We start from the raw sequence: 15,361 nt of genomic DNA, 5'->3' as shown, positions 1-15,361 counted from the left end.
AAGATTCCGGTTGCCCTGAGCGTGTTCTTACCAGGGGAACAAAAGCGCGGGCAATAAGCACAGGATACTCAACCCTGGGTAAATTATTCAGGAAAGCAAGTGGAGTTTTTGTATGCTTGTTTTTTGAAACAGCATCTCACTGTGGAGCCCTGGATGGTCTGAAACTTGCTATAATATATAGGCCATGCTGGCCTTGAACTCACAGAAATCCACTTGTCTTTGCCTCATGAGGGCTGGCCCACCACCACTCCTGATGAAAACAGTTTGTTTTGGCTCAGTTCTAAAGGCTGGAGAGTCTAGGGTGAGGTGGCCTCACACCCAGCTTCATCTATTGAAGTGACCTCCCTCTACCTATCTAGTGCTGCAACCCCTTTAATAGAATTCCTCATGTTGTGGTGACCACCAATCATAAAATTGTTTTTGTTGCTACTTCATAACTGCAATTTTGCTACTGTTATGAATCATAATGTAAATATCTGGTATGCAGATGGTCTTAGATGACCCCTCGAAAGGATCACCCTTGAAGGGGTCACAACCCACAGGTTGAGAACCCATTGATCTATTATGGTGTCATGCTCTTTCAACTCAGAGCGGGGAAACAGAGGGGCTAGTGAGCGCCATCAGAAGGAAAGTGTGCCATACAGCTTCTCTCTTGAGACAAAAGCTCACTTTAAATAAACAGGCATTAATTCAGCCATCCCAACTGTTGGATATGGTGACATAATCCTGTCATCCCAGCTACTGGAAAGGCTGAGTCAAGAAGACTTTGTTGAGTTCAAGACCTGCCCGAGTAACTTATATAACCCTGTCTCAAAACTAAAGAAGGGCTGGGGTGGCAGAACTCAGGATACAGGAAGCGCTGGGCTCCATCCCAGCTACTCACCATCTCACACTCAGAGGAAATGCCCCACAAAGACCCAGCACTTCCACAGTAGCAATCTCAAGAAGGGTTTGTTGAGGATGAATCCCATGGCAAATTGGCTGCCTCGCAGGTGTGTAGTCCGTCCCTCGTAACTGGCAAGGGCACTTTCCTTGATACTGTGGGGCAGTGGCACAGTGGGGGCCAGAGCAAGTGGAAGCTTGGGAGTCGAAGTCAGAAGTACAGACACTTGCTACAGACAAGTGTTCTGCTTGCACCAGTGACACTGGGTGCTGTTAGACTTGTACAACCTGCCTCTGAATGGCAGAGTCTCAAGTGACCTTACACCCAGAGAAGTCAGAAACAGTGTGCAGGATGAGTCTTTCCGGAACCTTGGGGGATGGACTTCGGGAAAGGAGGGCAGAGGGGGAGACTGAGTGGGAGAATCAAGTGTTAAGTGAGATTTTTGTTTCTAAAATGGTCAATACGGCTATGCTTGCCAGCTCAGAACAGTGTTGTGCAACCTGGCAGTGTATTAGAGTTACCTATGGTGCTTCTGAGCTGTGAGGGATTTCCTGACACCCACCCTAGGAGAGTCTAATGAGGTGTTTCTGCACAGCCCAGGCGATTCTCCTGGGGCGGGGGGCAAGAAGACAACACAGGGAAGCAGGTAGAATGGAAGAGAAGCCCTGGTAATGAGAAGAGATGGGCTCTCCCTGGAGACATAGGAGAGGTGGGGTGAAGACAGGGAGAACACACCAACCACAGTGTGGGAGGCAAGGAGGAGAAACAGGAAGAGGGAAGCAGAGAGGACTTGGGGTTTGGACGGCTGGGGCATCGAGGACACGGACTCTCAAAGTATACCAGAGACCTGTGATGTTCCTGTTTTTAAAAACACGTATGGGGCAGCAAAAATGGTAGCTTCATAATTTCAATCAGACAATAATCACTGGCCTGCTCAGAGATTGGAGCATCTTCTCTTTATACACAGCTTGGACTCAGGTGTGTATAATCCCCCCACATCATGCCTTTAATCCCAGCATAGTGGGCTGGAGAGAGGGCTCAGGGTTGAGAGCACTGGCTGCTCTCCCAAAGGACCTGGGTTCAATTCCCAGCACCTACATAGCAGCTCACAACTGTCTGTCACTCCAGTTCATGGGGATTCTGACACCCTCAGACAAAGCACCCAAAGCACATATAAACAAACAAATAAATAAATAAATCTTTTTAAAACAATCCCAGCAAAGGGAGGCATATCTCTGTGAGGTCTGGGGCAGGTCTACATAGAGTGCAGGACATCGAGGGCTACATAGACTAACCCTTCCTCAAACAAAACAAAACCAAACAAAGCACACAGACAGCTTCGAGACGTGACCTTGCTGACTTATTTCTCTGTGCTGACCTCCAGCAGCACACTAGGCTCTCTGGTGGGTTGTTTTTTTCTTTTTTTTTTCCTAGAGTACAGCAACTGTGATCCTGCCCCAGGGCCTTTGCACTGGCCATTTCTATCTCTGAGTTGTTCTCCAAGTGATCGCTTGGTTTGTTCCTCATGTCATATGATCCTCCCCCAGAGGACTCTCCTCAGAGTGTACCCTGCTGTGGTACAGGACTATGTTCTGAGCCAAACTCCCCCATCTTTATCAGGTCAGCTGGGCCCCATTACAAAAGATCATCACAGCTGGGCTTGTTCACAGTTGACATTCTTTCAAAGAGGAGTGAGGCGGGCTCTGGGACCCTTACCTGAGCTGCCACTCTTCCCAACCAGTTGTACACAATTTTACTTTAATTGTAGCCTTGGAAAGGACTAGGGGAGGGGTGCCATCTATTCAGTGGGGTTGGGGGACATCATCCATGTTGGGCACAGACCTTTCAGAATGACTGCTTTAAGGTCACCCGTTCTCCTGTTCATAACCCCTCACCTTTTGCTCTCAAGTAAGTCTTATATTAGTGAGCTTTGGTGTACCAGGTTTGTCACTGGGACCTGGGGAGGAGGGGTAGATGTTATTTATATCTCTCCCTGAGAATGGATTTAGCTGCACCTGTCACTCAGTACAGTGTTCTAGGTCTGACCCAACCATCGCATCTCATGCCTGCTTGCCTCTTTGCTCATGGTATATCTACCCTCTTCTACTGGAATGAAAACCCCACGTGGACAAGCATTGTCTTCTTTCTCGTGGTGGAATGCCATCACCTAGAATAGGTGCAGAGTGAGGTCTTGGGAAAAGTTTGATAACATGGACATTGCTTGATACAGATGAATAGGATGCTGAGGTGCTTGGCTATTTCTGTGAATGCCCAGGGAAGATGATGAACCAGGGAGGCTACAGGAAAAAGAGATGTTTGAGGACAGGGAAAGAGGTACCGAGTAAGGGAGAGTGCAGGACAGTGGCAGAAGTACTGTGCGTGGCTGAGGTGGCTTCTGCATTAGATCACTCTTCTATGTGTGGCTGCAGGCAAGTTTGGCATCCTTTCTAACCCTTAATTACCCTACCAGTAAAATTAGTCTGACAGTCATCTGAAGCTGGGGGAGGGGTGGTGGCATGAATGAACTAATAGTTTAAAAGAAGCTAATATGCATGCAGCCAGCAGAGCGGAGGTCACATTGCCACCAAAGCTGATGACCTGGGACCCACAGGGTGGAAGTAAAGAACTGACTCCCAAAGTTGTCTTCTGACCTTTACTTCTGTGCTGTGGGATGTTTGTGGGTGCACACGCTCACACACACACACACACACACACACACACACTCAGTTTTTATTTTTAAGGTGCTAACTGCTACCATTCATTTAAGATTACAGGAAAGAGCGCACATGTCAACATGTATGAAGATGTATCTGTAATTGCAAATCTCAGTCCAAAGAATAGAGCTGAAAGGGTGGCTGCCTTGCCCAACCATCTCTGCTTTGCTAGTGCGCCAGTGTTTTCTCCTTTCCTGATGAGTTTTTTTTTTTTTAACCAGAGCTAGCAGAGCTTCTGGCATACTAAATTCTTCATAATCATGTGTTGACGTCCACCGTATTTCTTCCCAACTTATATGGGGTGCTGCTTAAGGTATCACGCAGTCAAGAAAATCCCCTTGTGAGGTGGGCCTTTCTAGGGGAGAGTAGTTAACAGAACAAAGTTCTGTGATCTTCCAGTCATTTGGTCTTCTAAAAGTAACTCAATAAGAGGGGGAACGTGTTTGTCCCACTAGAAATTCCCCAAAAGAGGATTCTGCACTCAAGGACGGTCAGAGGCCAGAAGAAAAGGCGCGGAGGCGTCGGCTCCTTTAAGAGGCGAGGCCACCTCGTTCTCCGCGGCGCTGATTGGCAGAAGCGGCCGCAGACGCGGGACTTAGTTGCCTGGGAACGGCCTAGGGGGCCTGCGGCGGGCTGCACGCAGCTGCGAGGTGCTTGCTGGGGCGGCGCGGGGGTCTGCGGGAACGCGGCTCGGCCCAGCAGTTCTCAGCGGAGCCGCCGGCGCCATTGCCTTCTCGCTCGGTGAGCGCCGCTCCGCTCGCCCAGCCGGGCCTCCGCCGGCCGCCGGCACCATGGGCCAATGCGGCATCACCTCCTCTAAGACCGTGCTGGTCTTCCTCAACCTCATCTTCTGGGTGAGCTGGCGGGGAGCCCGGGCAGGGGGAGGCCTCTGTGCGGCGCGTGGGGACCAGGCGGGCGCGGGAGCCAGCCGAGGGGTCGCCCGGGCCCTGCGGCCTCGGAGCTCTTGGTGGGGTCCTTCCAGGGCCCAGCGGAGGCCAGGACGGTGCCGACCGGAGGTCTGGGGGGGGCCCCCCTCCGGTCCGCTGGCACGGTGCCAGGGTTACGCGGGTCGCCGCGGCGTGAGCCTGCGGGTCGCTCTGTTCTCAGGGCTGAGTCTGTCGGGACGCCAGGCCCGAAATGGGATACTCCCCTGTGAGTCGGGTCCGCTGTCTTTGTCTGAGTCCTCGCAGAGCCAGCGGCTGTCCCCAGGTCATGTAGCAGCTACGTGGGGACGCCGGTCGAGTCCCGGGCCAGGAATTTCGGCTTAGAGCTCTTTGTATAGAGTTGGTTGGCTGGTAAGCAGCCCAGAAAACGGAAAGGATTCAAGCCTGAAACAGCAGAGCATTTCTTTGATCAAGAAAATCGCTGTTGTGGGGATGGGTAGCCTGAGGTTATAAACCCTTTTAAATGTATCAGCTGCCAGGAGATTTTTAAAGCAACCAGTTCACTTCTGTAAAAGGTTGCTCTTTGGAGGGGCTCGGGAAACCTGACCCCAGAGAAAGTGCTTATAACCGACCGGTCTTGAGTCAGGGCTTTCTTTATCTCACCTGGGACTTTTTACTAACCTGTTGTTCTTTGGCCCTCTCCTCCGTCTTGAATCCTTCTGGACTTTACACCAGGAAAAAAAATATCAAACATGTCGTCCATCACATCTTTTTTTGTTTCTTTAAAAACAACAACAACAACACAGAACAGCTTAATATTAGAACAGTTCAACCTCTTTACTTTGGTACTCTTACTTAAAGTCTGGTAGTGTACTGCATTATGACCCACACACTACTGTTGGGTATTTTCTGATAAATTATTAGTTATGGGCACACTACTGGTGATTTGGGACCCAGTTGACCCTCGGCTGGGATCAAGTTTCCTAACATTTGCCATGGGCAGTTTTCTCTGTCCACAGTACTCAGGATAGTCTTTGAATAGTTCCACTGAGCACACTTTAGTATATCATCACCCACCCCCACCACTTCCCACTCAGCTCCTGTCTCAGAAAGTATGCACATCTATTCTGGAAAGACTTCCCATTCCTCTGGCCTCTAACAAAGAATGAAACCTTTCATGTCCTAATTGCTGGTAGCTTAAAAGGATGATCTGGATAACGAGGCACTTGTGATTATTTGCGCAGGAGACTTGTGATTGGCCTCAGACAGAACTGTTTGAAATCACCTGTGTGACATTGGGATTCCTGAAATTTCATTTGCCATTTAGAACAGATGTTCCTCATACTTTAAATTACATGCCTGTTTAAAAGGAAAAGTATAATTTCAGAGATCCCCAAGTGAAAAACATTTAGTAGCTAATGAGACCCTTAAGAGACAGATTCTTTCTTCCTTCCTTCCTTCCTTCCTTCCTTCCTTCCTTCCTTCCTTCCTTCCTTCCTTCCTTCCTTCCTTCCTTTCGTTCTTTCGTTCTTTTCGTTCTTTCTGGACAGGTCTTTCTATGTGGTGCTAGCTGACCTAGAACTCACTATGTAGACCAGACTGGTGTTCAACTCAGAGATCCATCTGCCTCCCCCTCTACCTCTACTTGTGTGTGCCACCATGTCTGGCTTGAGGTAGATATTTGTATCCATAATAGTTCCTTGTGGACTTACAGCGTTAACTATTTGGTTTTGAAGAATGTTTATTAGGTGAACTCTAGGCCATTCACACCGAAAGCCTATCTGTGTTGATCTGAGAAAATCCTGGAAATACAGGAGTGGTTTTCTTTAAATAATCAAAAAATTATTATATGATATATATATATATATCAGTTAATTCTTAATTCTGAAAGATTGCTTCTGAATCTTTGGAAAATGTATAAATATATTCACTCCAGTGAAAGTTATGTTGTGAACTTCTTAATTTTTTCTGAGGCCAACATCGTATTGTTCATACAGTATTCCTTTTTATTTGAGTTAGCAACAGTAAAACTTTTGTGAGTGTTGAGAAGGAAGTTAAGCAGAAAATGGGGGAAAATACAATACAGTATAAAGGAGACAGCAGTATTTTAGCCTATCTCCTGACATTAGCTTGTACGAAGACTATTGTAATCTGACAATACTAATAACCGTTGAGTGCTTTCTGCTTACTGGTCATTGTGATAACTTAGGTGAGTGTAATTTGGCACTGGTGAGGCCTCTGAGCTTTAGGAGTTAAAACAGCACACTTCAGAAGTGTCAGGGCCAGTGTTCAAACCCAGGCTGTCCCATTGCTAGAACCTGTGGTGTTAGAGGAACTTTGTGCCTTCAAGAGACTTGGAAAGGGCATGAGACTTGGGGATGACAGTTGTTAGGCCATAGTAGAGGCTCTTTTCTCTAAAATGTACTACTTTCACAATAATGTTTAGAAATTGTACCCACACTTAAACTAGTTAGCTCACTTTGCTAAAGAGTTTAAGTCAAGGAGGAAGTGCATTGAATTGTTAACAGATTCATCTTGAGAAATGGGAATACATTCTTCATTGTATTGAGTGTGTTCTTAGAGGTAGCCCCTCCCTCCTTATAAACGTAGAAATGTGTAGCTGGAAGGGTAAGGATCCTCTGTACAGACAGCACATCAAGTTGGTCCAGTTTAGATTCCCCTGGGTAGCTTGCTTATACTGAATCTCACTATTGGTACTGGCTGACCCTTGGTAAGTGCTAAAGTTTAATTGCTTTGGCAGAGCCTTATATCTTGATATACTGGTATCAAGTGACCTGTGATATGGAAATACAGTCTTACCAGTACACAGGCTTTCAGTAATCTGATTGCCAAACTTGTTAATGTAGATTTAGTGTAGTTTGTACACTGTATCTCTTAAAAGAGAGACTGTTGCTTTTTTTCTTCTGTGTGTAAGCATGCATTCAGCATCACATATGTACATTCCACAACATGCATATGTGTGGGTGAGAGGATGGTTTACAGGGAGTTGTTTCTCTCCTACCATGTGAGGCCAAGGAGTAGTCAGTCTTGGTGGCTATTTCTAAAATTCTCTTCTTCAGCAAATCCCTAGGATATTAGTGCTTATAGCTTGAACAATAGTTTTGGACAAGGGTTTTTATTTTTTTAATGGCAATTTAGCACTTTAAAAACGTTTTAAAGCTGGGCGTGGTGGCGAACGCCTTTAATCCCAGCACTTGGGAGGCAGAGGCAGGTGGATTTCTGAGTTTGAGGCCAGCCTGATCTACAGAGTGAGTTCCAGGACAGCCAGGGCTACACAGAGAAACCCTGTCTCAAAAACAACAACAAAAACGTTTTAAACGTTTAGAATGTTATGTGTATGGGTGTTTTCCTGCATGTATGTCTGTACCATTTCTATATCTGATATCCATGGCGGCCAGAAAGAGGGTGTCAAGCCCCCTGGAACGGGAGTTCAGCACAATTGCGAGCTGTATTATTGGTACTGGGAGTTGAACTCCTGTTGGGAGACTAGTCAGTGCTCTTAATCTCTGAGCCATCTCTTCAGTTCTGAATCTTCTGTTTATATAGAGCAGTGTAGCTTTAAATATAAGCGTATTCGTGCTTGATTCATGAGCATTTATTAAAGGGTACATGGGTTTGAGGTAAAAGACTACATTTGAAGGCTGTTATAATACCAGTATAATAGAAACCTTGTACAGAGGTCAGGTAGGATTCAAGATTTATTTTGCACATATTTGTTAGGCTTTACAGGGGCTATAAGAGAATACTTAGCCCATGCTTGTTCTTGCTAATCTCCAGTGTCTGTTCTGTTTGTTGTGTTTCATCTATAATGAGAAGGAATTGTAACACCACAACAGCTTGTGGTTTAGGGAGAAGTCCAGTACCTGTGCTAGCATCATTTATTCATAGGAAATAGCCTCTGCATAGAGAGGCTGGAAGCTATATACAATGTCTCCCGTTTTAAAATAATTCATTTCTCTGTGTGAATATATAACTAAGGAGAATTGCTTGGTTAAGCAAATACGAACATTTGCACACCTGTTCTTACAAAAAGTTTTTACAGAACTGTCAAGTGGAACAAGACAGGCAGTAAAAGTACCAGTGAGGTAAGCAGGGTGTGGATGTGACTTGGTGACCGCTTGAGGTTGGCAGAGGCTTCTCTGAGGAAGTACAGTTGAGGGTGGAACAGAAGAAGCCAGTGTGGGGGTGATTGAAGGAGAGGTAAGGGTATTCAGTACTGAAGGAGTAGCTAGGTCATAAGCCAGGGTGTACTTGGCATGTTCGTATTACTAAGTAAGGGCATATAGGTTATACGTCAGTGCTCATGGTTAAGAACAAATAGGGAAAGGGACTGGAGAAATGGCTTAGCATTTAAGAGCAGTTGTTGTTCTTGTAAGGGACCCACGTCCTCATGGTGCCTTGAAACCATCTCTATCTCTAATGACCTTTTCTAACCTCTATGGGCACCAGGCATGCATATGGTGCATAGACATGCATGCAGACAAAATACCTGCGTATAAAATAAAAAGAGACAATTTTAAAATAAAAAGTTTACAAGAGAAAAATACTTTCCAGTCTTGTGACAAACCACGTTGACTATATACCCTTTGTGTCTGCTGCTGTGCCCTGTCTGCCTAGGGAATGCAAGTGGGATATGTTAAGATCCTGATGTGCTTTCCGTCTCCTGTGCTCATCCTGTCTGTGTGACTGTTCTAAAAAGATTGTTATTAGAACACGTTGCGGCCAACAGGTTGTTTATTAAAATAGATTTTCGGTTTGTTAGGGAAAGAAGTTTAATTTTGTCAGGAAGCAAATCATGGAGCATACTGGAAATATGTTTAACTCTGTTTTTTCGAGACAGGGTTTCTCTGTGGAACCCTGGCTGTCTTGAAACTCACTCTGTAGACCAGGCTGGCCTTGAATTTAAAAATCTACCTGCCTCTGCCTCCCTAGTACTGGGATTAAAGGTGTGCACTCAGCCTCTTCTTTTTTTTTTTTTTTTTTTGACATGAAAGGATTTCTGACCCCACTGCATTATTTTTGGGTCATGGTTGAACAATCATTTAGGGCAGTGGGCCTCAACCTCCCTAATGCTGCAACCCTTTAGTACAGTTGCCCATGGTGTGGTAACTCTCAACCATAAAATTAAGTTTGTTGCTACTTCATAGCTGTAATTTTGCTGCTGTTACAAATTGTAACATGCACATCTGTTATGCAGGCTATCTGACTGTGACCCCCAAAATGGTTGTGGTCCAAAGGTCGAGAACCACTGATTCAGGTAGAATTTAGAGCCCTCAGGAGATCTCAGATTACAGTTTGAGAAGTCTCTTTGAATATTTATCTTTTTAGAACTGGGTGGTGCTGGTACATGCCTTTCATCCCAGCACTTGGGAGGTAAAGACAGGTGGATCTCTGAGTTCAAGGCCAGCCTGGTAGCCAGGGCTACACAGAGAAACCCTGTATGAATAAACTAAAAAAAAAAAAAAAAACACCCTTTTATTTTTTAGACTAATTATTGTTCTTTGAAGTATTTTAATGCCACAAAATCTGATTCTAGGTAGAGTTTTTGTTTTGTTTTGTTTGTTTCCCCAGAAAGTTCCATAATGTTTTCTTGGTACAAAATGGGTACAGTGTAAGAATTGTGTAGCCAGAAAGCAGTTGTGGAATGGCTGCTCCGCCTGTCTGAGAAACAAAAGACACTGTCTCAGCTGCTCAGCTAATGAGGAGCGAGGAGAGAGTCTTAACAGAGTTTCATATCTCTGGGCGCCCATTTATATCCATGGGTTGGTCTTTCTTTAGAAATGTGATCTTAATGGTTAGCAAACATAATTAATAGATTCAGAACTATAAATTGTCAATTTCTCATTATAAGTTAGTATTTGGCTTGGAAAAAAAATCCTTTTCTTCCTGCTCCTCCTCCTCCCTCATCTCCTTTTAAGTAGTTTATCAGTCAGTAGATGAGAACATTTTTGGGTTTATGTGGTTGACATTATGTATTTTACATTGTTGCTGCTCCTGATGTGAACACATATCTAGACTCTACCATGATAAAGCTTAAGCACTCCAGACTCCCAAAGTAATAACTGACTTTTTATACAGTTAGAGTGAGATACAGCAACCAAGAGTCTCAAAACAAAAGTTAAATTCCATGATTTGCTGGACCTTGGAGCTTGTGAGTCTGAAAATAGCCAGTTTCCACACTGTTGCACTAGTTAGCCTGTGGCAATTAGTCTGTCTCCAGTTTCATTGGGGTCTGGAATTTGGGGCTGTCAACTGATGGTAGGCATATACTGGATTAATTGGATCAACAATAAATATAAAAGACCAAATGAAAAGTAAAAATTCAGTAGAATTGAGGATAATGACCTTTGTAATATCATCAACTTAACAGCTGAAAGGTATTAATATATTTAGGAATAATGGCAATGGTGTCAGTGATACAGATTGCTAAAGTAGCTTATTGACACTCCAAGGAGGCTTTGACAAAGTTTTCTTTTTTTTCTTTTTTTTTTTTTTGGTTTTTTGAGACAGGGTTTCTCTGTATAGCCCTGGCTGTCCTGGAACTCACTCTGTAGACCAGGCTGGCCTCGAACTCAGAAATCCGCCTGCCTCTGCCTCCCAAGTGCTGGGATTAAAGGCCACCACACCCGGCTCTAAAGTTTTCTTTTTAGTAATATGATAAAGAAGTGTTCATCAGAAAATATCTAAAGGATGAATCAAAGCCAAACTTAAAAATAGCAATAAATGGAAGCAAATGACAGGCACCTAAAATGTAGGATTGAAAAGAGACCTATTTTATGTGTTTAAGGGCAGACAGATCTAGGAATTAATCTGGAAAACCCCCCACACAATATAGTCTTAATTTCAGACATAATTTTAAATGTATTTTGCAAGTGTGTATGAATGTGTGTATATATGAAAACTTAAATATATTGGGAACAACTAAACACTTATAATTGCATTACTCAGACAGTATAGCTTTTCTTGAAACTGTTTTTGCACTAAGATGTGTAGTTTCCCCCCATTATAAATATACTAAGTTACAGGCTCACAGTGTTTCCAGGCTACAGTGCAAGCTCACCTCTTAGGGTTTGGGTTTTTGCTTTTGCTGTTTGCTTTTTGTGGTGCTAGTTTGACAAATGGACAAGTCTTTGTTTCCATCTTCTGTACTTACAGAGTTCTAGAAGTGCTACTAGGTATAAATGCTAAGGTTGGTGTGCTGCAGACTGATACATTTTATCACTGCACTTCCTCTGGTATAAGTTGAATTCTGCTTTACTTCATTACTGACCAACTTGTCAAGTAGAAAATGTCATTATCTCGGTAGCTTCACATGGTCTTCTGCAGAGGTGGCCTTGATTTCTCAGAGAGGGTTGCAGGTCTCTAGGGCAATCTTCTCCTGGTTGCTCTTGGAAAGATGGTAAGAGAGTGAGTGAAATACGTCTCCTGAGACTTAGTGAATGGATAAATTGTGCTTAGTGACTCGAACCATTTTATCAGAGTAATTAGGCTGACTGAAACACAAAGGTTTATGATTTCTTAGGTAGTCTTAATAGCAGGAGGGTAAAGTTTTTGGGAAAGTTTCTTCAGGGAACGAATTGGCAATAAATTCCTTGCAGGAAGGTAGTGAGGTATATACAAATCCAATATGGCTACACAAACTCAGAATTCAATGTTAAAGTGTGTGTGTGTGTTGAATGCTTCTGATTCTCCCCTGCTCTGAACTTTTGCTTTCTTAGTGTTTAGAGTACATAGCGTTTTCTAACCAGTTTTTCTCTTGACCATTTCTTCCTCCCAAATTCCTATTCTTGTTGATTCTTTGAGGTAAAAGTCCCTCTGAAGGAGCTGCTTATGCAGGGACACAGGATGAGGCTCTGGGCTTTGAGGTGAAGTTGAGTTGGTCTCCATTTTTGCCAGTTATAGACATGATTCCTATGTTTCTTGGTGGAGCATACCCACAGTTACTTCTTTTTTGCCTCTGTTTGATTCACATGTTCTATGGCGCATTTCCAGAGGGAGGTTTCAGAGTGCTTGGTGAAAAAGGAGCTAGTTGTGTGGGTTTTAGGATTTCCCCGCCCTCCCTCTCTCTCTTCCACCCATCCCCCATAGAGGACTTAACCTTCCCTCAAACAGAAACCACCAGCCTAAGTTTGTAAACATCCTGACAGCAATGTTAGGTAAGAATGAGACTTCTTACTTGAGCACATTCACATTTGTGTAGATGTAAAGAAAGACTAAAAAGACAAATAATGTCATTTGAACCTAAACAGAGCTCAGTTAATAGAGGAGCAGTTCAATTAACAGGAAAACACTGGCCTCTAAATTAAAGCTTTAAGCTTCCATGACTTAATTTAAAATGTGAGCAAATTGAAAGAATAATTTTTGTTTTCCAAACCTCAGCCTTTCCCCTAAATTTCTCCTTACATCTTTGTAAAAAGGATGGTTATTTTTAGTACGCTGCCCTGGCCCAGATCCTCCTCATAGGCCCAGATTCTCTCAGCTGTGGCTGTGACGACTCAGCAACTTCTAAGTTCCACTTTGCCCTGCCTGCTGCTGCACCCTCCTCCCTCCCCTCCTCCCTGCCCTCCTCCCTGCCCTCCTCCCTGCCCTTCTCCCTGCCCTCCTCCCCCCTCCTCCCTCCCCTCCTCCTCTGTAGCTGCTTTGTTGGCAAAGTCCTGATCCAGTCTCATTACCCTGCAATGATGCAAATTATTTACCTTGTTTGTTTAGCTCTTTTGATTGTCATTAAGGCAGATACTTAAAATTATTTAGGTTATTCAGCCACTCTTTGAAATGAACAATTACTCTATTTTCAGAAGTCATTTAGAAGAGACCAGCATTCCTGTTTATGCGGTCCTGTCAGCAGTGAGTGCAGCCCAGGCCTGGTGTGACTAACTGCTACATTACTTCCCACTGATGTTGAAGAATAGGCACTATTACGTTCTCTCCTGTGAGAACTGCCTGTTGAATGGTTTGCAACACGGACTGAGTAATCTGTCATCTTCCAGACAGGAAGCAGGATTACCGAGTGGGATCTCATACCTTGTCTTTCCTTGGCTTTCTTATATCTAGTTTGGATTTGTTCTGCTTGAATCTCACATTTAGTTTTAGATGACTCTGGTCAGAGAGGAGCCTAAGAGACATGTCACTTGGACCATTCCCAGGCACACTAAGTGTGAGTTTCACAGAAACCTCTTCAGGATAAACACTTATCTTATTTCCAAACTGCAGGTGGTTCTTCAGTATACCCTGTACTTTATATTAGCTTTGGAGTATCATTATCTTCCTGTTACATTTTTTTATTCAGATTTATCTAGGCTAAAACTTCATTTACTATCTGGGCCCCGTAACACAATCTGTTAGTACATTATGCTTAAATAGAAACTTTTAAAAAATTGAATTAATTTTAAGGGATTTATTTTAATTATGTGTGTGTGTGTGTGTGTGTGTGTGTGTGTGTGTGTATGCAGTTGCCTGTGGAGACCAGAAGTGTGTGTGTGTGTGTATGCAGTTGCCTGTGGAGACCAGAAGAGGGTACTGGATTGCTGTGTGTGTGTGTGTGTGTGTGTGTGTGTGTGTGCCCAGAACAGGACTAGGAGTTATGGACAGTTTTGAGCTACCCAGTGTGGATACTGGGAACCAAACTTGTCACCCTCTGGAAATGCAGTTCACATTTCTCTAGTGAACTCATTTTGAACAGTATTCATTTTTATTTAATAGAGCATCAACAGACTTGCTCCAGTTGCGGCAAGACAGCCACTAGGCAAGAATTGCCTCATTTTATCTACAGAGATAATACTGTCCAGGAAAAGGACACAATTACAGGTTAGGACAGTTTAGTTCTGCCAAGACAGAATAGGCTAGTCCTTAACTTCTGTTTCTCTAAGGCCTGTCAAAGGATCCTGGGCCAGAAGGCTGAAGACAATGGATGCTCCAACTTCCTGACTTACTGGGGCTGTATAGGTAGGCAGCTGTCTCTACAGTTTGTCTCAGTTCTGGAAACTGTGTTAGGCTTCCTATTTATTTTCAGTTAATGTTGGTCGTTCTCAGATTTCTAACGGGGTTGAAAAACTACTTACAGTCTCTCAGCCAACCCAGGCTGTTTACTTTGAGAGAATAGATTTGAGAGGATGGTTTTCAGATAGCATACAATCTAAAGCCAAGATGTAAGTCAAGGTAGAATCATAAGTCTTTTAATTTAAGATAGAAAGTGTGTGTGTGTGTGTATGTGTGTGTGTGTGTAGGGTGGATGTATATGTGCACAAGTCCAGGGGCCGGTAGAGTCCAGAAAAGGTTGTTGGATCCCTTGGAGATGTGGGTGCTAGGAACTGAACTAAGATCTTTTAAGCATGTTTTATTTATGAGATGTTTGCCACATTTTTCACTCAGGCCCCTACCCTCTCGTTTTGAGGCAGGCCTTTTGAAGCCCTCACATACCTTGAAGTACAATGTGGACTAGGCAGGCCTTGAGCTCCTAGAAATCTACCTGCCTTGGCCTCCTGGATTCTGGACTTAAAAGCATTGCTACTGCACCTGCACCCCTTCCCTACAAGCCTTTTAAGAAATAACTCTAAAGGATCGGTTCTTAATGAAAGCAATAGGCACAATTTGATTAATTCATGTTTAAGATTTAATTCGATTTGAAGACTGAATTATTTTCTTTAGTAAAATGCATTATGTGTGTATGTTTGTGACATAAATGTAGTTAAGAAAATGTTTTAAAAAGATCATTCATGCTGGGCGTGGTGGCACATGCCTTTAATCTCAGCACTTGGGAGGCAGAGGCAGAGGCAGGCGGATTTCTGAGTTCGAGGCCAGCCTGGTCTACAAAGTGAGTTCCAGGACAGCCAGGGCTAAAGAGAAACCCTGTCTCCAAAAAC

The 15,361-nt window shown here is 43.9% G+C and overlaps 1 protein-coding gene across 1 annotated transcript in view; it reads left to right on the top strand.

The window, feature by feature from the left end:
- The first annotated feature begins 4,181 nt into the window (after nt 1-4,181).
- Tspan3 (tetraspanin 3) overlaps nt 4,182-15,361 on the top strand; it is a 25,072-nt gene continuing 13,892 nt past the window's right edge. The window contains exon 1 of the mRNA XM_021171659.1: nt 4,182-4,451. Within this exon, the coding sequence (XP_021027318.1) occupies nt 4,389-4,451 (63 nt within the window). The 5' untranslated portion in view covers nt 4,182-4,388. The remainder of the gene's footprint in view (nt 4,452-15,361) is intronic.

The sequence above is a fragment of the Mus caroli genome, chromosome 9 (genome assembly GCF_900094665.2).
Source record: "Mus caroli chromosome 9, CAROLI_EIJ_v1.1, whole genome shotgun sequence".
NCBI classification, from domain to species: Eukaryota; Metazoa; Chordata; class Mammalia; order Rodentia; family Muridae; genus Mus; species Mus caroli.
The sequence above is the reverse complement of the archived record's forward strand: the minus strand, read 5'-3'. Positions and strand labels throughout refer to the sequence as shown.